Genomic DNA, 22,386 nt, shown 5'->3' with positions numbered 1-22,386 from the left:
ATGCTCTAACCGGAAAGCAGTGAGGGAATTTGGACACAGCCTTAATCTACATTAACGTGTGCACCTGGTCCCATTCACGAGTATTTTTGTCTGTTTTTGTGGTGTTGTAAATGCTGATACACACACTAGAGTCAGAAATGAACATGGTGTTCTGTGTGTAATGACAAATGATCAGATTGCTCAGGTTTGGTCAATGCCCAAAATCTTTTCATGTAGCACATGTAGTACACACCCTGTGTATAGTGATTTGGTGTGTTATGTTTAACTACCTGTCAAGAAATGTCAAGTCTCACCAATGTTCATAGTTATACATTGCTCAAAATAAAACTTTCCTACATTTAGAACACAAGAGACAATCATTACAAATTCACAGCGGCCCTTTTTTTGTTCACGCCGTCGTTTTGTAGGTCAGAACTGCCTCCGGCTCTTTGTATCATGAGACTAAAAGACACACATTCTTCTGTATTTCCAGTGCTTTTCATTGACCTAAAAGGCTCGGTACTGTGCTGCATTTCCACTCTCAGGCGGTCGACCCAATGGCCTCAAAGCAGGTTATCTGCAGGTTAATTACTCACTGCAGCGCTCATTAAGATGCAGCCATGCGTGTCCAAACAAAATGCAACCTGAATACTTGTAATACCTTGCGGTGGATGGTCATTGTGTAACAATGGCTTTGGCATTACCAATCATTTTTCCAAACACAACTAGTGGATTTTTGCTTAAACACTGAATGTGTCTGTTTCTCAGATGAACAACCAGCATGGGGATTTGTTAGCACTGGGGAGGAGTTCAATCAGTGTTCAATCGGCATGATAGGACACAGAAGCAGTGTCAGTTATTCACGGGAGGCAGTTCTGAAAGAAATAATTAAACCGAGGATACAGTTTAACAAGATTCGTCTCTGTTGTGGAAGATTATAGGCGAGGAAATGGTTTTAGCCTCATGAAGATGAAGTCCATGCAACCTGCGTTAACAAGCTGCTATCCTGGCTGTGTGGAAATCTTTTAGCAAATGCTTTGATAGTTTTAAAGCTTGTTAATTTAAAACCCATTTTTAGGGTTCAAACGTGTGAATAAAATGTATCTGTAATTGGGAGAAAAGTTTTTTTCCTTTTGAGTTCTGTTTTTCATCTTGTACTTTAATGAAAGATTTTCGTTTATTTTCATTCTGAATACAATTCCAAAGCAAATATGAAGACATACGTACTTAAATTCAGTGAATTGGAGTGATTAAAATTCATTATTAAATTTGGGTAATTTTAATATTTCATTTACCATTGTTCACCCATGGCAGTCCCATTGAAATATTTTTTTACCAAGGGAGTCTTGGCCACAAATACCTTAGTCATTTCTTGCAAGTTTAAAAACCATTAAAAGTTAAAAACAGCTACAGGTTTATTATTTTATTTCCAGGTCCTTATAGTGGCATCAAACTGAGGCCTTGATAAGAGTTTTGGGAGTTTAAAGAATTCCACTCCGTAGGTGCTTCATGCTGAAAAGCCATCTTTCCTTCTTCTGTCCAGATGCATTGACAGCTATTCAACTATTCAAATGTGGAGGGAGCGGTTCAATGAGGCCTTTTATATGAGTTTGTGCCACCACATGACCCTATGAACTGCGTTTGTTATGAAACGCAGAGAAGTGTGAAAAACCGAGTCCAAGGTGCGTAGAGCCTGGATGGGGCCATGCGTGTATAAAGCATTCCCATAGGAAATGCTGTAATATATCCATAGGATGAAAACGTCAACCTTTCCATAACCAGAGAAAAGTCTTAAATGTTAGCCTGGAGCTGTGCTTCAGAGAACAACCTCCATTTGAACCTAAAAAACCGAGAGGTCTAATAATAAAAAAACAAAATTGCTTGCAGTACAAAACCATTTTTAATCAGTTAGTGTGTTCAGCAGGGAGTTATCTAAGTTATAGGCTTGATGGCAAATGTGTTTGAACCACCTAACAATTTTACAGCTTATGATGACAGTTTATGATAATGACTTTACATGGGAGGTGATAATTCCTTTTAAAAGATAATAGAAGCAATAACAGCAGCAGAAAAGCTTTTACATTTGTTCACAAATGCTGCTGATTTAATGGTTATTTTAAAATTAACGGGCATTTTAGAGAGAAAGTTTTCTTTTCGTAATTTTCCAAAGCACTCATGATGTATTTCTTAATGAGTTGATTTGAGCAGAAATGTTTTGATGTTTCTTTTATGAAGAAGCTTCAGGACATTACTTTTGATAAATTTGGGTTACATTCAAATTGGCAATGTCTAATTGGTAATATCATTTAACCAAAATAATAATAAAATAATAACAATAAAATTCAAATTTTTTTACTCACATCTCAAATGTAAAAACTTTTTTTTACATTTTATTCTTTTCTTTGTTTGGTTATTATTGTCAATACACCCCAAATTGTTCAGGGCAGATTAATTTTAAGTCTTTATCTTTTAAAAGTGAGTCATTTCTGTGGACAATCTCCTCATGCATCACTGAAGGTCACTGTGAACTAAGCACAGAATGAAATATTTATTTTCCCAATAGCTTGAATGCACAGTAAATGACTAACACCAAAATTAGAATTTTGTTTGTGTAATTAAAATCACCTCATAGTTAAAATTTGAAAATGATCGTCATCCTGTTTATTTTAAATACATATCCGTTTATAGCAGTAAAAAAAGCAGCATTCTCCACAGGTACACATTCATTTCTGTATTCTCTCTGCTCTGAGATGTTTGGACTCAAATCTGAATTACCCCACAAAACAGATTTTAGGAGACACACACACACTGATGCATGCACAGAGGAGAGTATTAGAGGGCAAAATGATGGAAGCTGGATGAGAGTAATTTGATTCAGAGGATGGGGAGAATGTGAGCGTGGATGAGGGGGGAAAAAAACAAATATGTATTGGGAACAATTCCAGAGGAAACCACTGTGGTGTAATTTTGAGGGATAACTTTAATAAAGATTCCCTTCGAGTGCCACTCATTTGAACCCACAGCAGAGTCCAGGACATCGGAAGCCTTGCAAGCGGAAAATCATACCTGGGAGCAAGCTCATCACTTGTTTTCTGGAGGATTTGGACACATTTCTGAAGAAGTTTGCAAGTAGAACCTAAACTTTTACTTGGAAAGTAAATAAAACTGATAAAAGGCCACACAGCAGTGGGAGAGCGTTTTCTTTGTTTACAAAGTTCACACTGCCACATCGTATGGAAGAAAATTGGTCATATGTGAATATAGATGGAAAAAGTAAGAAAAGTTTTGGTCTCTACCTGAAATTTTCACAGATGTATCACGAATAAACCACGTTAAAAACATGGAAGATTCAATTCAATTCAGTTTTATTTCTATAGCCCCAGATTACAACAGTTGTAAACAGCTGGAATCTGGAATCCAGTTGGAGTAAAATACTGTGATCGATAGGGTCAAAGGCTGCACTGAGGTCTAACAGGACCAGGATAGAGAGTAGTCCCTTTTCTGAGGCCAATAACAAGTCATTAGAGACTCTAACTAGTGCAGTTTCCGTACTGTGGTGGGGTCTAAACCCCGACTGAAAGTCTTCAAAGTGGCTGTTGTCCTGTAGGTGGCAGTAAAGCTGCTTAACTAAAACTCTTTCTAGGATTTTTAAAAAAAAGGGAGGGTTGATATTGGTCTATAGTTGGCCTGATTACCAGAATTTAAACTGGGCTTTGTCAGAAGAAGTTTAACAACTGCATGTTTGAAAGACTGCGGCACGTAACCTGTTTCTAGAGAGGTATTTATTAAAGTTAATATGGAATCATTAATTAGGGGGAAGGTGTCTTTAAAAAGTCTAGTGGGAATTGGGTCTAACAGACAGGTTGAGGTTTTGGTGGACATAATAACTGATGCTATTTCTGCTTGATCCACAGCAGTGAAGCATCTAATGTTACAGACATTTCTATGGATTCACTTCTACCGCTTCAGCCTGCTGTGGGCTGACAGAAGGAATAACTAGATTCAACTTGTGTATAATATTTGAAATTTTACTATAGAAAAATGTAAGAAAATCATCAGAGCTGAGAGAAACAGGAATGTCTGGTTCTACTGAGCTCTGACTACCGGTTAGTCTGGCTATTGTACTAAAAAGAAATCTTGGATTATTTCCAGTCTCTGGTATTAAGGTTACTGGGTTCTAGCTCTACGCAGAGCTTTTTTATAATTTAAGAGGCTATGTTTCCATGTGACTAGTTTCTTACAGCAAGCACATTGTGGTCTCCTATAAATATGAATCTAAGAAGCTAGAATATACATTGTTACATCAAGTGACACAAAATTCCCCCCATAAATTCATTATAAATCACAGAAAATCAGAGTTAGCAATAAAAACAAAGGAGCTTTGGCTAAAATTGGTTCAAAAGAACATTTGATTTATTTTAGAACATTCATTAACTTTAGGAAAATAGTAATAAAACTTTTTCATTCTTTAAATTCATTCCTCCTAGAGCAACAGAGTAAAACAAGAAAAAAAAACTTCATAATGTTAGAAAATATATATTTTTAACATGTTTTATGTTTCAGAAATAAGCACACCGATTTACATTGATTGTCCAAAAGCAGGCGGGTGGTTTATTTTAGTTAGGTGTACTTGTACATGCATGTTGCACATTTTCCGGTAAGATTGCACTGACAAGAGGAATGTGCCATCATGGGATCTGCAGAAAAACAGGCAGTTGTGACGGGAAAAGCTGCATTCACCTCCTTGAAAGGTATTGATTCTGAGAGAATTGATGTTTGCTTGAGTATGCTTAGATCCACAGAAGTGGCTTTTTGTTAGTCAAAGTGAGTCTGATTTGCAGCAGGTCAAACATTCAGGGAAAACAAATAACTTAAGTTCTGTTTGCATTTTTGTTAAATGCAAACACAAAGGTAACTACTTCATGCAAATGCTGAGCATGTGTGGAACAGCCCGGCATGGCCACTTTTTTCCCCTATCAATGCTGAAAACACACATTTTGACAATAAATGGTAAATTTTGTACTTTTGTAAATTGTGCTCTTCATCTTTGTGAAATTATTTTATTATTACATTATTTTGTGAGATTACTTTTCTCATGCATGTTTGCACTGAATAGTGAGCGGCTTTCATTTCACTGTATGCGCGTGTGATGCGAATTGTACATGTGTATAGTGACAATAAAGGCATTCTATTCTATTCTATTCTAAAAGCTTTTCTGCTCAAAAGGCCAAATAAAAAGGAAATATTTTTGATATCGGGTGTAATATGGGTTGTTTTTATTCATAATCTTTTCGAAGAGTCAGTGCCGCACACAGGAAGGATTGTGACTGAGCTGCACTGCAGAGGACACCTGATCTTTGACAGATTACGGCTAATCTGTGGTCATTCTGGGTGGCGTTTTACAGTCAGGCAAATAATCATACAGTACAGGCCAAAAGCTTGGACACACCTTCCCATTCATTTGAATGAGAAGGTGTACAAACTTTTGGTCTGTACTGTAGCTTATCTTTTTTTTTGTTGTTACGTTATTACTGCAGCTGCATTCTCCAATGAGAATAACAATAATCATTCCATTTTGCATTAGTGGCCTGCATGCTTTGTTACTGAGGTAAATACACAAGTGATTTGTGATTGGGGGCTGCCACATGCAGCCCTAAACATCACGGTGGCTCACTTATTCACAGCATGACAGGCTGATTATTATTTATTGAAAGTATAATTGAAGCCTTTTAACCAATGCAAATAAATAGGTGTGGTTTTTGTCGGTGCTTCTTACTTTGGTTAGAAGCACTATAGTTGTTTTGTTTTTTCAACTGTGTTAGCTTGCTTTTGTCTGTTTTGATGAAAAGAGTAATAAGAAAGAAAGATAATAAAGATGGTTTAGCAGCAATTATCTGAAAAAAAGATGTTTCAGTCAGACAACTCTTGCAGTAAGAAATATTTATTTGACATTTTCCACATTCTTTAAGTTGGCATTCACATATTTTCGTTTGGCATAAGGCTCCGTTCAATTCCATGAGAAATTTCCATAATACTTTCGGGTAACAAAACCCCCCTTTACGGAGCCCACAGGTGGAAGCCGGGGAGGAGGGTGGGGTGAAGAATGAGCGCTGAAGGTAAGAAAGAGAATGAACGACTGCGCACCTGGGCTTAAATAGGACGCTGAGCAGGTGAGTTAATTGACTGAACCGCCCTAGGGTATTTACCTATAAAACACTGCAGCGAGTATCTGCCCGAAATACGATAAATCGTCATTTCATTTAGTTTCAACTTAATTCAAAGTTGCGTTTTGAAAGAAAACACCAATAATTTTATGTTCCGTTTTGAATATATAAGAATATAACACTTCATTTCCTTGTTTCCAGTCTTAATAGTGCACAGATGTGTTCATATATTAAATTGTGCATCCATTAAGCAATGTTTTGCCTCTTCTTCCCCTTAAAGTATCTCTCTGTGCCAAACTGCCAGTGTTTGGATGTAAATCTGTGACATTTTTCCTTTGACTTTGCTGCGTTCAAAGGCCCTGGCAGTATTTCTGACTACTGATGTTCCTCTCTCCTGTCGCAGGCTCCGGCAGCGCTGTCTGACTCGATCTTGTTTTGACAGAGTCTCAAGCGTTTTGATGCGGTCCCCAGATGTATTTGAAAGGGCTGTGCACACAGACCTGCTGTCGGGGAAAGAATGGCATGGACTGACAGAGAGATGTTTAAATTTACCATTCCCTTTTAAGTTGGCTCTTCAATACCACAGATGGAGACGGTCTTTCAGAGTGCACATCTAAAGATGCGTAGTTTTTTATTTTGGTCTCTCACTCTAACTAACCTTAATTCTGGACCAATATTCATCAAAACCCTTTTTTTTTCTTCTTGTCTCAAAGGATTAGGATCCACGCTCGACACTTTTTAAATACTACAAACACAAGAGGACGCTGGCGATAACTAAACATCTTTAGTTCCAATAAACAGACTAATACTCTGCTGGAACCTGGTGTGCAGTTATACTGTAAAGAAAACAGATTGAACAGTTTCAACAAGTACAAGTCTGACTGTCAGGAATGACCTTTTGAACACACCTTCCTCAGGGCTGTTTTCATTTAGGCCTTCAAAGAGCCTCCTACGGTGTGAGCATTCACAGCAGAAATACTTATCGACTGCTTCATGCGGTCCCTGCCTTTCTTTGTGATTGCACGTTGCCATAAGTCTAAAACCAGACATGTCTTTATGGTTTGGTGGCTCGATGATGCTGGCTCAGTGCAAACGAGCCTTTGTCCTTTATATTCCGGTTATAATTTTGTCTTTTTGTAAGACCATTAGGATAGAAAGAAACTCAAACGCCTTTGGCAAACTCACATCACCAACCTTAACAGAACTAAAACCTTAAGATGTTTCCCGAAATTTGCAATTTCTCAAATTTTAGGCAACTTTGAAACGTTTTTAAATGGAAATGGAAATTTTGCTGATTGTTTCTTTTTCTTTTTACCTGACTGCAGTGCAGAAACCTTCTGCAAACATCTTCATGTTTTACGTTCTTTCCTTGACTCTGTGATGTGCTCAGACTGGGCCGACCTGGTGTGGACTGTTACTGTCAGCACGAGAGCGGCGCCGCTGTCCTTCAGCTTCAGTTCCTCATCAATGAGGTAAGTTAAGAACTACATCAATGTGTTCTTGAAGTGCTGAGCTATTTACTATAAATTCTGGGGCTTCTGGGATACAAAAAACATGGAGCTGACCCATTTGTGCTTGTTGGTTTGCATTCTACCCCAAAAAGTAGACATTTCCCTTAGGTACCCTAACATCCTCCTGTCTTCCTTGTAACCAGTTAGCCGTATTCTTTTTTACATTTTTTTCTTTCCTATTAGATTTAAGGAACGCTACAACTATAGTAATAATAATTTATATTTCATTCTGTGCAGGTCCAAAAATATTCTATATACTTGGTGCTTATCACTGCAAAGTTAAAAAAAGCATGAAAAAGATTATATTGTTTCTGGGTTATGCAGTCAGTTTATTCAATTAAAATGAACAGAAGGTCAGTAAGTCAAAGCCAAACTAACTAAGGCCGTAGTCCCAACTGCCCTTTACTGGTGGATACAGGGTGTCTGCAGGTAAAAAAAAAAAGGTCAAACCTGTATGGGGCATGCAGGTGGCCCACACAAAATATCAAGGTTGTAGACCTCAAAGTGGCAGAGAAAAAACTTCTAAGGACATTTTTTACAAGCATGCTCTGGGCAACAAGTCAAACTGAACACTTGATTAGGTATAGGTGAAGTAGGTGAGACGCAGGTACGTCATTTCATTTACTCAAACCCCTGAAACCTGCGGACGGCTGAAGGACCTCGTTAGTCCTTTTCACATCACAAGTGTGCACTCTGTGTGGCAGCTAGACTGTTAGAAATGAGGGGATTAAACAGAGTGTAGTTTGTGTAGACATCCTACAGGCACTTACATGTCATGTGCACACCCCATGTGTGCATTTGCGTGCGGTTACTAAGGAGCCAGGACTCACACCGTACCCACGACTAAATTCACCAGTACGGTAAGAGTACCGTACGACAGCATCACTCGTAAGTCATAAGTGCATGTAACTTGCATTGGTCTTATGCTTAAGGATGCAATTACCACACACATATGTTTCATTTTCACGACATCCTTTGAGGTGGTTGTATATACCTCAAGGAAGCTGCCCCTGTGCGCTCCCCTTAAGATGCAGGCCCTCCTCTCTATGACCCCCCCACAGGCCCTAACGACCCAAAACCCCACAGCACCTGCCCGGGTCAAGATCCCACAATGCATGGGCGGGACTACGGCTGATGGTGCATGGATGTATGCATCAAAGCCACCGACCGTTACAGAAAAAAAGAATTCTATTTAATGCTCAGTCACACTTTATCCTATCCACACTTTGTCTGCCGCGTTTCAGGGTTTTCAGGTGAAGGTGCTCTCTGTCAGCATTTATGTTTGCAGGAGTTGATGCAGTTGCAAAAACACGAGTGTTGAAACGCTTCTGTATGTCAAGAGAGAACATGCATTAACACTGGTGTTGGAGTGCAGACCCATGTACTTTTGGGGTTTTTAACTGCAAACCTTTTTCTCCCTAAAAGCGTTATCATTTTTTGGGTTTTTTGTGTAAGAACTAACTTGTAAAGAATGTTAAACAAAACAATAAAAACAATATGTTTTTTCTGTTTATTCGTTTGTTCCTTTATGAAAAGTTGCTTCTATGTATTGAATTGATTCTTTCATTTAGAGAACTTGGATAACCTGTGCACAAACCTGCCCTCCTGTGCTGTGGGTGTGCATGGAGGGCGCGGTCTTTGGTTGGAAATTGGAAAAAGACCAAGTCTGCAGTTTCTTGTGGTGCCTGGCGTAGTGCGGATGATCAGTCGTCCCACCTTGGAAGTGGGAAATGATGCTTTAGCAGTTCAGGATGAGTCATGTTTTCCTGATCTGTTGGCCTTGATAACCTCCAACTCAGGAACAAACAAACTCAAGAGCTTTGAGGATTTTTAGAATTTGACAAGTCTTTTCCTGTCTGATCATTCCCTCCGAACATCGTTGGCCTGTTGCTCAACTTTTCTGGTGATAGAATCAGATTGATCTGATTCGGCTGCTTGAGAGGAATTGTCCTTTTCTTTCTGCAAAATCGGTCCTCTCCTTTTTCTCGGATGCAGTCGGCAAACACCTGCTGCTCCTCTGTCAGATGAAGAATTCTATTAGTTTATTGACTTCTTCTGCTTGTGCGACAAAACAATATTTGATTTGTGAAAAACTCCTGCATAGATGTCATACAGGGAAGTCTAAAACACAAAGCTGCACGTCTGCTTAGTTATTGCTCTGTGATTCCTCCTCCATTTGTGTTTTTGTTGCTTTTCCTTCATTCTTCTCCTGTATCTAATTGTCGATGAGGTAAATGGAGGTGGACGGGCTCTGAGAGGGGTTCCAGTGTTTGTGGCAGGTATCGACTCTGTATGTGGGTGTGTAAAAATGTAAAATGTGTAGTTCAGAGAACGCAAGCCTCAACTTCAAATTGGCTTTCAGTTGACATTTGCTCAGTGTTTTTGAGGAAGTTCCCAAATTCCCAAAAAGTTCCCAAAAAAACACAAGGGATATCCAAAGGAAGTTTTAAAATTATTATGGGATGTTCACAGAACCTATGGCTTGGTGGCCATTTTGTTGCAAAATGTGAAATTTGCCAATTTTTACATTTTTTGAAAAAAATCAACTTTTTTGTTCAATCAACACACATCACCAAAGTAACTCAAAAACCACAACCAAGGTTTTGTGGACCTTTGACTTTGGTAAGAGGGCACCATCTTGGACTTTCTAAAAGAAAAATCTCCTTTAGTATCTTCTACAGATTTAAGCCCGTTGGTTTCAATGCATCACCTCCTAACTTCTTGTGCATCATGGGGCTGCGTTAGCAAGGTGAGCTCGTTTTCCTGTTGCTTGCGTACTATTTCCAAAAAATTATGAAAATGTACTTAATGAATCCCTGGATCAAGCTGAACGACACACTAAAGGCTCGTACACACCGGGACGAATATTCGCCTGCCGTTATTCGCCAGCGTTTTTCGCCACGTTTTTTGTGTTCACACCCAGGCGATTTTCGCTGACGATGAGCCGAGCGAACATGCAATTTCATTCCCTGACATTAGATGGCGCTTAATGTAAAACAGAAATACCCCTGTACACAAGGTGGCGCTGCGCAACTTTACGCTTCTTAAAGTCGCTTTTCACTCAGAAGAAGAGAGCAAGTATTTACGCGCTTGTCAGAATCATACAAAGAAAACATGAATATTTCCAGCACCAGTAGCTCCAGCTCCAGCGATGAAGAAATTATTGTTCTGCCTAATGATGAAAGACGCCGTAAAAGACGTCGATTTTGGGTAAATCCCATAGTTACGAGAAGAGAAAAACATGGGAAGTTTTATCGACTTGTACAAGAACTGAAAATGTATCATGAGCGTTTTCGAAGATATTTTAGAATGTCCGTCAGTGAGTGCATCTTCTTCGTCTTATTTCTTCGCGGCAGTGTAGACGCTACTTGGCGAATATCTTCTTTGCCTTGACGTATGTGTGCTCAGCAAGACACTTTTGTGTTTGAGCGCCCCCAAGTTGTGTTTTACTGTAACTTCAGAAGCTCCAGACACGTTTGGAAAAGCGCCATTCTCATTGGTCGTATAGTTTTTGACGCGGCGCGTCAAACCAAAAAAACGAACCTGAGGAGTTTTTAAAAAAATGACGCTTTTACGTTTTTCTGCGTTTTTCTCGTCGGTGTGCACACTCACATCGGTGCCCCTTTGTTTAGTCACGAGGCGTTAAACGTCGGCGAATATCGCGCGCGAAATTCGTCCCGGTGTGAACGGGCCTTTAGACATACAAAATGAACATGGTAGGAATGTGGGCGTGGTTCACAAAAAACTCCACTGTCAAAGAAATGCAAGATGGATGGATGGATGGATGGATGGGTGGATGGATGGATGGATGGATGGATGGATGGATGGATGGATGGATGGATGGGTGGATGGATGGGTGGATGGATGGATGGATGGATGGGTGGATGGATGGATGGATGGATGGATGGATGGGTGGATGGATGGATGGATGGGTGGATGGGTGGATGGATGGATGGATGGATGGATGGATGGATGGATGGATGGATGGGTGGATGGATGGATGGATGGAACTTCCCTCCAGTGCTCCAAATACACTGATTTAATTAAATATGAGGATAGTACAATGATATCAAAAATATAAAAAGTAACAATAATGTCCTAAAAACAGTGTCAATTGTCAAATTCACTAAGAACAGAATAAAAAATAAATTAAAGTAGTTGACTGTTCAGTGCCCCCACCCCCCCACCCCCACCCCATCCATCCCTTCCTAGCTGCATTGAAAAGTCTTTTTGCATTCGTTGTGAAGGACTTTCTGAGGGCGGGTCAAAAAGGGGCAATGGGGGGGGTGAGGGTGGGTAGTGTCTGTGGACCATACAACGCCGCTCGCGGCTTGAATTGTCATTCTCTTTTCCATGGTTTTGTATTGTTGTTTGTGGTTTTACATAGTTGCATATATGAATTTTCTACTTTAAAAAAAGCCCAACTTCCTTCTATTCAGTTTTTTTAGTAACTGGGACTTCCAGCGTTTGAGAGCAGACTTAATAGCCCCCTGAGTGAGCTCGTAGCTTAGATTCACTGTGGGCTGTCACCAGTTTTGTTAATCAGTCTGTAAAGTCGGAGTCAGCCCCTGACATCCAGTGAGGTGAAATGATTTATTCTGGTTAGTCGTACAAACACAGAAAAGAGACGACATCAGGCAGAGGCTGCATGCTTTCATTAGAACCATTTATCCTTTCTCTCACACAATTGCTGTAATTAGATATTGTTTTTGTCCCAGCTGTCATACGTCTGCGGCCACCTTCTGTGGGTTTAGAAAGCGTAAAGATGACGCAAATTGGAGGAGCTGCTTTAGGTCAGTTTACATAACGGTTTTTTATTTTTCTTATTGTTCTTGCTTGTAAAATGTCAGTATCTTTGGAGCAGTGGTCCTCTTTCTGGGGTTTTGAAATGCTCACGAGCAGAACTTCAACCCAGTCTACTAAATCTGCTAACTAAAGTTCATAACCTCTCCAATATTGAAATCGTATTGAAAAAAAACAAGATTTAGTTTTGTTGTTAAACATGAAAACCTCATGAATATATAATAATGTAATCTCTGTTAGAACTGTAAGCAAACCTCTTTGGTTTGGTGTCGTCCGTCCTCATGACTGGAGAGGACGGCTGGACCTGCTTTCAAACTCTAGGTCTGTTTTCCTGCATTTCTTTAGTTGTGAGTCTGACTTGGGTCGCCCCCTGCTTCCGTAACATTGGTGCAGTACTGCAGCGTTGCAGGGTAAAGAAATGATTTACCTAAATATTTTACAGCCTCGTGTCGTGTCCGTGTGCTGTAAGCTTCAACTAGAACTTGCCTGGGGGGCATCTTCACAGTACAGACAGTGTTCAGTTTTGGAACAACATAAAAAAAACTCTTAGCCAATGAGCTCAGCATCCTCGGGTTTGTGCTGATAACCCATGGACCGTGTGGATGAAACAACCTGAAGCTGCTTCACCCCTCTCAGATTTTTGAAAATTCCTAAAATCAGAAAATTTACCTTCATTTATTTTGAGCTCCATTCAGCCTGTTTTTACAGCAATCTGCAGTCACAGATGAATCCAAAGAGTGCATTGTTTGTTTTTAAGATTGTGGAGAAAAATGCACTTATTTGTGATTTGGACCTCAACAGAAGAAGGTGTTGAGCTGATCTCTGAGCTTCTCACTGGCTTTTTTCTGTCAGCTCGGCTCATTGTCATTTTTCCCTCCACGCCTGCACCTGGGCGCCTCGTCTTTGGTGCCATCAAGATAATTCCACGATGACAGACAGATTGACTTTCACCCCGTCTGCCTCTCACGTCCTCTGCTCCCTCTGTCTGCAGTAATTTCTTCATTAACTGACATTCAACCTTGTCTTTCTTCGTTTCACTCTCCTCTTCCTCCACATTTACCCATCTGGGGTTTGCCAGAACACAAAGAAGGAAAACACCGCATAAGTAGGATCTTTAGAGGAAATATTCTCTGTGATGAATCGGGTTTTAAATAAGACAATTCCAACATTCCTCAGTGTAAATACATTTACTCTTTAATCAGTGAATAAGATGTTTAGAACAAAAATCTCCAGCCCATATAAAAAAAAACACTTGATCTAAATAACAGATACATTAAACATGTGATGTGGAAATGAAAAGCGAAGTTAACAATGTTTTGCACTAGACTGTAAAGCTGAATTTTTGCATTCAAACTTATTACTAATAAAACCTAGAACCACTTCCTGAAATAAAGATGACTACGGATTGTATGTACTCTGTAAAGGTAGAAAGTGCCGTTTCTCATCCCTTAAGAACATTTCAGATCCGGCTGCAATGGATGAATTCTGTTTTTCCAAAAACCTAAAAAAAATTTGCTTTTACTATTTTGTTATAGTGAATTTTATTTATATGGCGCCTTTCCGGGCACCAGATACAAAACTATTATAAAATTCAGTTACAAAAATGAAACATTAGTCAAAAAAAAAATCAATAGAATAATAAATTAATTAAGGTGGATATGCTGGTCTGTAGAGGTGGGTTTGGAGATGTTTTGTAAACTGAGTGAGTCCATGCTCCGTAAATCTGAGGGAAGTTGGTTCCAGATGATTATTGTTATTATTATTATTTTACTATATGGAAGACCTTTTCATAAATAAAAAACTTTGACTGATGCTGGATTTGTTTCAAAAATGCGTGACAAAAAAAAGGGAAATCTGAGTCGTCTGTTTTTGGACAACAGTGTAAGCACAGCTTTGGGGGTGAATTTCATCTGCCTTTTGGAAATTTTTTATTTTCCGGATTGGAGTTACTATTTAGTATTATTTTAGACACAAATGCATAAATTGTTGCTTTTTATTCGCTCTCTTCCGATATCAAATACATTACCAAACCGCTTACCTCCTGACAGTCTCTTTTTGCACAGTTATTCACTCTGCTGAATTTGCACAGCAGCTTTACTCACTTACTGAAACTTGGCTAATATGTTGTGTTAATGTTTACTTATTATGCTCGTTTTCAGATATCCTGTAAATATTTGTCTCTATTTTCTATTAGTTTTATTCCGCTTTAAATGCTCTAACGGCATTCAGAGTGAACTGCAAAGGAAGAATTTCATTGTAAAGGAAACCCGTTTCCTAACTGCATATGGCAATAAACCCTTTGAATTTTGAATTCAGTAAAGGTCAATGAAAGATGATTGACTTGTGTAGTTGTGACAGTTGGACAAGAATTGAAAACATTTACAAGTTTGCATCCAGAATGGTATGTCGTTGTAGTTTTGCCAACGTATTGCTTTTAAGTCGATGGAATTTTTGAACTTTTCTGAGGATTCAGACAATCCAAGTCAAGAGCGTTCGTAATCTTGTCATAGAGTTCTAAGTATCCAGAACTCTGAAATATAGTGAGTCAAAGTGGTGAGAACTCTGAAATAAACGAGTGAGAGATTGCTGAGACATAAACCAAAACTGTGATTTATCAGAAATGAAAATTCCAGGTACAAAAATACCGTGCAAGAGCTGTCAGTTTCCCCCCAACTTTGTCAGGAAATCATGTGGCTGTTTTTCAGGACATTTGATTGTCATAGTAGGAAAAAAAGTGACTAGTGTGCTGTTTTAGGTAAACTAGATGTAGAAGATCCACTCTGATGAAAATTAGTGGGACAACGCATAAACTGAGAGCTGGGCGGGGTCGCTCCAACGGTCCTGCACACATTTCAGAGGAGAATTTCTAATGAACTACTTACTGCTGCTCTGCAGAAACTATGTCCTGAAAATGACAGTTAATGACAGTTTTTTCATTTTTATTTTGTGTAAGAATTTTTTATTTTGGCTAAAAACGGCATTATCATAATTAAAAGACCACTGAGATCGCTGTGAAAATGGATCATCAGAGTGGGACTTTAAAGCACTAATTTCTTTATTTTGAAAAAAATCTGTTTTTGCAAAGAGGCTCAAAATTTTAGCAACTTGTCAGTGAAGCGTACGACCTTTATGAAAGTTTAAAAATGGCTCAAATGTCTCAAGATGCTGGGAAAACTCTATAAATGTCATTTGCAGTTAATCAATTGCAGCCACAGCCCAGTTCCTCCCTTTGAGGCCAAACTGCAGATTGCTGTTGTAATATTGTCATATTTCTGCAAAACCCATTTCCAGCATATCTTATAAACACTATGGTCTGAAACAAACAGTTGTGTATAACTCCTCAGGCAGGAAAACAAGTAATTCTTTATTGCCTTATCCGTCAATGACAGCAGCTCTCAACAGGGTGTGTTTCTGCCGTGCTGCTTGAGCTATAGACACAGGCTCATCACGTCTGTCAGGCTGCAGCTTCCTGCTAACAGTTTGCCAATGTTTCCTCTTTGGGAAAATGGGCAGTAAAAGCACGGATCCATCAGGAAGGCAGTCTGAAGACGGCCCACTCTTGCCTGGCTCCATGTAACGGCGTGCAGACGCTGCTGTTGGAAGGTTTCAGACCATGCTATACATTTAGATCATTACTCAAAAAAATGATGTGCAGAAAGATATTAGGATCTAAACAATAAAAATGGGTACATAAAGAGAAAAAAATAAAGTTTGTCTACAGAAATTGTACCGATCCCCACAAAAACAAGAATTAGGTTTATTCATTACTTCTGAAAAATACTTTCCTTTCTTTAACAAATCAAGCAACTAGATTATAAACATAACCATAAAAACTGAGAAAATGCAGTTGTGCAGCGAAAGGCAAAGCCATAAACTCCTTTATTTCATCAGTACAAAGTGATTTCAATCCCTTTAGGAGGCAATTATCTTACTTGTGAAGATTAAAGTGAGTCGAAGTCAAAGGACAACATTTAAAAGATAAAAAAAATGTAAAAGATATGTAAATTTTCTCCTCAGTTAATCCCCTTTTCTCTAAGACCTAAGAGATGCAGATGAGCTCCATCATCACCTTTTTGTTTTTACATCAAGGTCATCCAAAAAAAAGTGCTACTTTGAGGTTTTTTTTTTCTTTGCTTATGTAAACAACCTTTGAGCAAATGAGTTATCATGTTTCAGTAATTCTTTGTATATTGAAAATTAAATGGACAGAGCTATACTTAAGTGTGATACTTTCTTTTCCTGAAGCTTATTTTAGGGTCTTTTTACATCAACCGCAGGTTTTTTAGGAGATAAAATAGGAAAACTAAGAAAAAATGACCAAGTTAGAAAATGCTGAACATTGCATTACTGCTTACAAACTCTAATCCCATGATGAGATTTGTAATCTAGAGAAGATTCTTGCTGTTTATTGACCCCCCAGCAAATCCTCATGGAGAAGTTAACAGTAATTGCTTTATTTCTCTGAGCACAAACGGCTGACAGGATTTTATTGTAAATTTGTCATCTCTCATTCTCAATTTCCATCAGTTCCATGATGATTTTATTTGTGCTCAGACAACACAGTCTGACTCTTGGTTTCCTCGATGTGCTGCAGATCATCAGCTCTGAGAATGACAGTCGACTAAGCTGCAGAGAGGTGCAGACAAATGCCTTTTGTTGAATTCTTCTTTTATTATTACAAAGGAAAACTCTAAAAAATAAACTTTAAAATGAAATAAAGGAGGTAAAGAAGAATTCAGATTCATTCTAATAGTGAGCCGGAGCTCTGCTAAAAGGACCTGCAGCTGCAGATGCTCCAGGAGCTTCAGAGTGCCTCCAGCACACAACCAACCTTCTTCTTCAGCTCATTTACATCACGGCCTCCTTCATCTTTTCTCTAAGGATGGAGATCGGGATCCTGCCTGATGTCTCCTAAAGTCCTTGATTTTGTCTTGTTGGTGTTTAAGGTTAGGCACTTATCACCTCAATTTACACACTCAGCTCTACATTATTTCTTTGGATGACAAAGATGAGTTGTACTAGAAGCAGATTGTAAGCAAGGTGAAGGTTCGTCAAAGGTCATTGGTTAGCTTGGACAGCTCTTTGCTGCTCACTTCCTGCAATCTGTTAAACTGTAACACTAAAGGTTATTTCATGAAACTCCTTTCAACAATAATCATAACCTAGTACTAGTACTCAGTACAATGGTTCTGCTCAACAAGTTTAGGACAAAAAGAAATCTTGTTGCACTGTAAAGAAAAAGCAAAGTTAAAAGAATTGGTTAAATGTCTATTCCAGCTCAGATTTGCATGATCAATTCCGTACCAATTTAATCAACTTTTACAAAGTAGTTTAGAGAACTAAACTACATTACAAAGTAGTTTAGAGAACATGGAGATCAAAGAACTGGAGTGAAACCTGTGAGCATGCATAAAACATCAGGTAAAAAAGCTGCCTCAACAGAATCAGACTCCAACAAGCCTCATGCACCTGAACAGGAGGCTGTGGGTTTTGGGTTGTCCCGGCCTGTGGAGAGTCGTAGAGAGGAGCGGACCGCATCTTAAGGGGAACCTTAAGGGATGTCCTTAAAATCGAACGTACAACTGTACCATTGTATCGTGAAGTATTCATACGGGGTAATGGTCGCTGCACGCACTCATGAAATCAGTGGTCCAGGTCCAGGCTGTCGTACGGTGCTCTAACGCTGCATAGTTAGTAAGGAGCGGGTACTGAATTATTATTGACCCCGTGCAAAGGCTTGCACACACGGTGAGTGCACATGAAACATAAGTGCCCATAGGACGTCCGTATGCCCACACAAACTAAACTCTGATAGCCTCATTTCCTCATTTTTAACAGTCAAGCTGCAGGAAGGAGCGCTGCAAAACTTAAATTTTTTTTTTTTTTATTCCAAGTAATTCTGCATCACAGTAGTAATTAAAAAAGCTGCCAACTGGATTTGGTTTATCTTTTATTTTTGAACATGTCTCATCTTTCATCCACCCATCCATCCATCCATCCATCATGGATTCATTTTCCAAATCTGCTGAATTCCTTTTGGGGTCACAGGGTGGCTGGGGCCTATCCCAGCCACTGTTAGGCACAGGCGGGGTACGCCCTGGGCAGGTCGCCAGTCTGTCGCAGACATCTCACCTCTTATTCTGACATAAGAGACCCATTTATGTTAACAAAGAAGGTGTTTAATCCAGCATTGTTTTCTGAAACCTCTAACACGGGCAAGATAAACTCAGAGAAATCCACAGGAGAAACTTCCTGAACTACATAGGGTTAGTTTTTGGTTAAAGTTGGAAATTTGATTGGAAAGTGATTTCACAGTGGATTCTGCAATTGTTCTCCATATGCGTGGAGAACATGCTGTGGTCTCAGTTTTTCTGACAGTTTTGCAAACAAAACATTCAAAATGAAAGGAAAGCTAACCATGCTCCATTTCAGAATGACTGGATCATTCTGAAACCCCATCATGGCGCAGACGTTTACCAAGATGACTGTCTGGAGTCATCCGACTCAGGCAGCAGAACAATACATTCAAGTGTCACATATCTGAATTATTTTCACAGGACAGAACACTAAACGTGTGTTTCCACACAAATCAATCAATATGTTCCTCTCTGTGTTTCCTCCTTTAGGGAGCTCTGGTTACAGCATGCGCAGATGATACGCTACACTTATGGAATCTGCGTCAGAGGCGGCCCGCTGTTCTGCATTCCCTCAAATTCAACAGAGAGAGGTAAGCAGAGATTCAGCCTGATCAACAGTGACACGCATGTCTGCATGCACGCACTCACAGCTGCAGTGAAAGGTGAATGTGGCTGTCACTGTGCAGGATGCAGCAGAGGATCGGCTTTGACACGCTTGCTGATGTTACCTAACACACATGGACACACACAAAACACACCTCTGACTTTTGCTTCTTCTAACTCCGTCTGATGTCTGCTACATCCATGCTGGTCCCCCAGCTGCAGACCCTTTGGCTTCTTTGTCTCTGTTGTGCTGCTGGACTGCACCCAGCCCTTCATGCTCCACAAAGATAACTGCATCAGCTTTCTCTTCTGTAGGAGCGTTTAGTTTTGATTTATTGCACCTTAACAAAAATGTTGGTGTACTGCCAGCATCACACTTCAACTCATCAGTGTTGAGATCGCATCACTCCACTTTTTGTAGAACCCAGAATTAAGAAGCTTGTTGAGCACGTTTAGTAAACTGGTCAGTTTTGCGTAGCAGTATTTGATCTAACATCTGTATGTTTGGTCTTTAAGTCTAAATAATTCTCCCATTCAGGCGTTATCTTTTTACTTTTATGATTTTTGAGAGTTTTGTAGTTTTTAATTTGTGTATTTCTTAACAGAGTAAAAATTTCGTAATCAAAATCTATGTTTTAAAATTTGAAAAACGTGTCAGTCCTTTCTTCTCAATTTTAAGTAGAATAACTTCCTTTAACATGAGTTAACGAAGATTATAGGCAATATTAAAATCTATAATACAAAAATAATATTGCATATTATTATACAAGATCAATATTGGCTTCCAATAGTTTTACTGTTTGTTTTATATCCTTCACTCATTGTTTTTTCTTAGAGGTGAAGCTCAGGCTTTTTACAATGTTAAATTTTCATGATTTATTTTCTTTGTTCGTTGACTCAAACTACGATATTTTGACAAGGTTTTATTTAAAAGCTGAGCATTCTCGCCTTGAAAAGAAAGTGGAAATTGCTTTTTAAATAATAGAAGTCATTAGAGCACAATAAGAAGAAATAAAAATCTCATCTTGGAAAAAATTAAAGGCTCTTTTAATGGTGGAAGTACTGATTCATCCCAAACTCCTCCGGTGGCAGCTGGAGGTCAAAGTTTCATTAAACAAATAACACAATATCATCTGCAGAGAAAAATAATCTTCAGCCCCCCAAAATAATCAGGTATATATATATATATATGTGTATATATGTGTATATATATATATATATATATATATATATATATATATATATATATACACATAAAAGAGGGCATTGGCATGTGTTGTGCAAATCTTCTCTGTGTCTTTCGGAGTTGAGCATGGTCATTGCCATGACAAAGAAGCTAAGTCTGTTTGTTTCAGTGTTGATGCCTCTGTAGTGCCTCCCAGAGGGCAACAGGTCGAAAAAGTCTGAACCAGAGTGTGAGCTGACTTAGCATTGAAACTGGCCGCCTCCACCGGGTGAATCACGTTTGATGTGAACCAAATTCTCATTTTGTGCTTGAATTCTTTTGATCAAATGTGAAATAGAAAATCTAGCCACAGGGGTTGCAAGCCAGTAACTTCTGTGCCGGTCCCAAGCCCGGATAAATAGAGAGGGCTGCGTCAGGAAGGGCATCCGGCGTAAAAATTGCCAAAATAACCATGCGAATCATCCACAACACTTTAGGCATACCGGATCGGTCGAGGCCCGGGTTAACAACGACCGCCACCGATGCTGTTAACCTACAGGGTGTCGGTGGAAATTTGACTACTGTTGGTGGAAGAAAGAGGGGAGGCAGAAGGGTCCGTTGCCAGAGAGAGAAGGGAAAAGGCAGGAACATAGGTTTGAGAATAGGGACTCTTAACGTTGGCACAATGACAGGGAAAGGCAGAGAGCTGGCAGACATGATGGAGAGAAGGAAGGTAGATGTACTGTGTGTGCAGGAGACAAGGTGGAAGGGCAGCAAGGCACGTAGTATTGGAGGAGGATACAAACTTTTCTATCATGGTGTTGATAGGAAGAGAAACGGGGTAGGAGTGATTCTGAAGGGGGAGTTTGTAAACAGTGTTCTAGAGGTGAAAAGAGTCTCAGACAGGATGATGAGCCTAAAGTTAGAAATTGAAGGGGTGATGGTGAATGTAGTCAGTGGGTATGCGCCACAGGTTGGCTGTGAGTTAGAAGTGAAGGAGAGATTCTGGAATGAGTTGGATGAGGTCATAGAGAGTTTTCCCAGAGGAGAGAGAGTTGTTATTGGAGCAGACTTTAATGGGCATGTTGGTGAGGGCAACAGAGGTGATGAGGAGGTGATGGGCAGGTTTGGTGTGAAGGAAAGGAATCTGGAGGGACAGATGGTGGTGGACTTTGCGAAGAGGATGGAAATGGCTGTAGTCAACACTTACTTCCAGAAGAGAGAGGAACATAGAGTGACATACAGAAGTGGAGGTAGGAGTACTCAGGTGGACTACATCCTATGTAGACGAGGTCATTTGAGAGAGGTTAATGACTGCAAAGTGGTGGTAGGAGAGAGTGTAGCCAGACAGCACCGCATGGTGGTGTGTAAGATGACTCTGGAGGTCAGGAAGAAGAAGATAGGGAAAACAGAAAAGAAGACCAAGTGGTGGAAGCTACAGAATGAAGAAACTTGTGAGGAATTTAGGCAGAAGTTGAGACAGGTCCTGGGTGGTCAGGATGAGCTTCCAGGGGACTGGGAAACTACAGCAGAGATTATCAGGGAAACAGGTAGGAAGGTGCTAGGTGTGTCATCTGGAAAGAGGAAAGACGGTAAAGAGACTTGGTGGTGGAATGAGGAAGTACAGGAATGCGTCCAGAGGAAGAGGTTGGCTAAAAGGAAGTGGGATGTAGAAAGGACTGAGGAAGGTAGACAGGAGTACAAGGAAGCGCAGCGTAGAGTGAAGAGAGAGGTGGCAAAGGCCAAACAGAAAGCTTACGATGAGCTTTATGACAGGTTAGACACAAAGGAAGGAGAGAAGGACTTGTACAGGCTAGCCAGACAGAGAGACAGAGATGGGAAGGACGTGCAACAGATAAGGGTGATTAAGGACAGAGATGGAAAGGTGCTAACAACCCAAGAGAGTGTACAGAAAAGATGGAAGGAGTATTTTGAGGAGCTGATGAACGTGGAAAATGACAGGGAAAGAAGGGAGGAAGATGTGGTTGTTGTGGAGCAGGAAGTAGCAGAGATTGGAAAGGATG

General features: G+C 39.7%; 1 protein-coding gene across 13 annotated transcripts in view; it reads left to right on the top strand.

Moving 5' to 3' along the window:
• The window catches only part of stxbp5l (syntaxin binding protein 5 like), a 160,271-nt gene that overhangs the window by 58,072 nt on the left and 79,813 nt on the right, over nt 1–22,386 (top strand). For all 13 annotated transcript variants that reach the window (XM_023950972.1, XM_023950974.1, XM_023950971.1 and 10 more), the window contains exons 3-4: nt 7,534–7,615; nt 19,084–19,184. In XM_023950972.1, coding sequence (XP_023806740.1) covers nt 7,534–7,615; nt 19,084–19,184 — 183 coding nt within the window. The remainder of the gene's footprint in view (nt 1–7,533; nt 7,616–19,083; nt 19,185–22,386) is intronic.

The sequence above is a fragment of the Oryzias latipes genome, chromosome 21, assembly GCF_002234675.1.
Source record: "Oryzias latipes chromosome 21, ASM223467v1".
In the NCBI taxonomy this organism is placed as follows: Eukaryota; Metazoa; Chordata; class Actinopteri; order Beloniformes; family Adrianichthyidae; genus Oryzias; species Oryzias latipes.
Note: the sequence above shows the minus strand (reverse complement) of the source record. Positions and strands in the feature narration are given on the sequence as shown.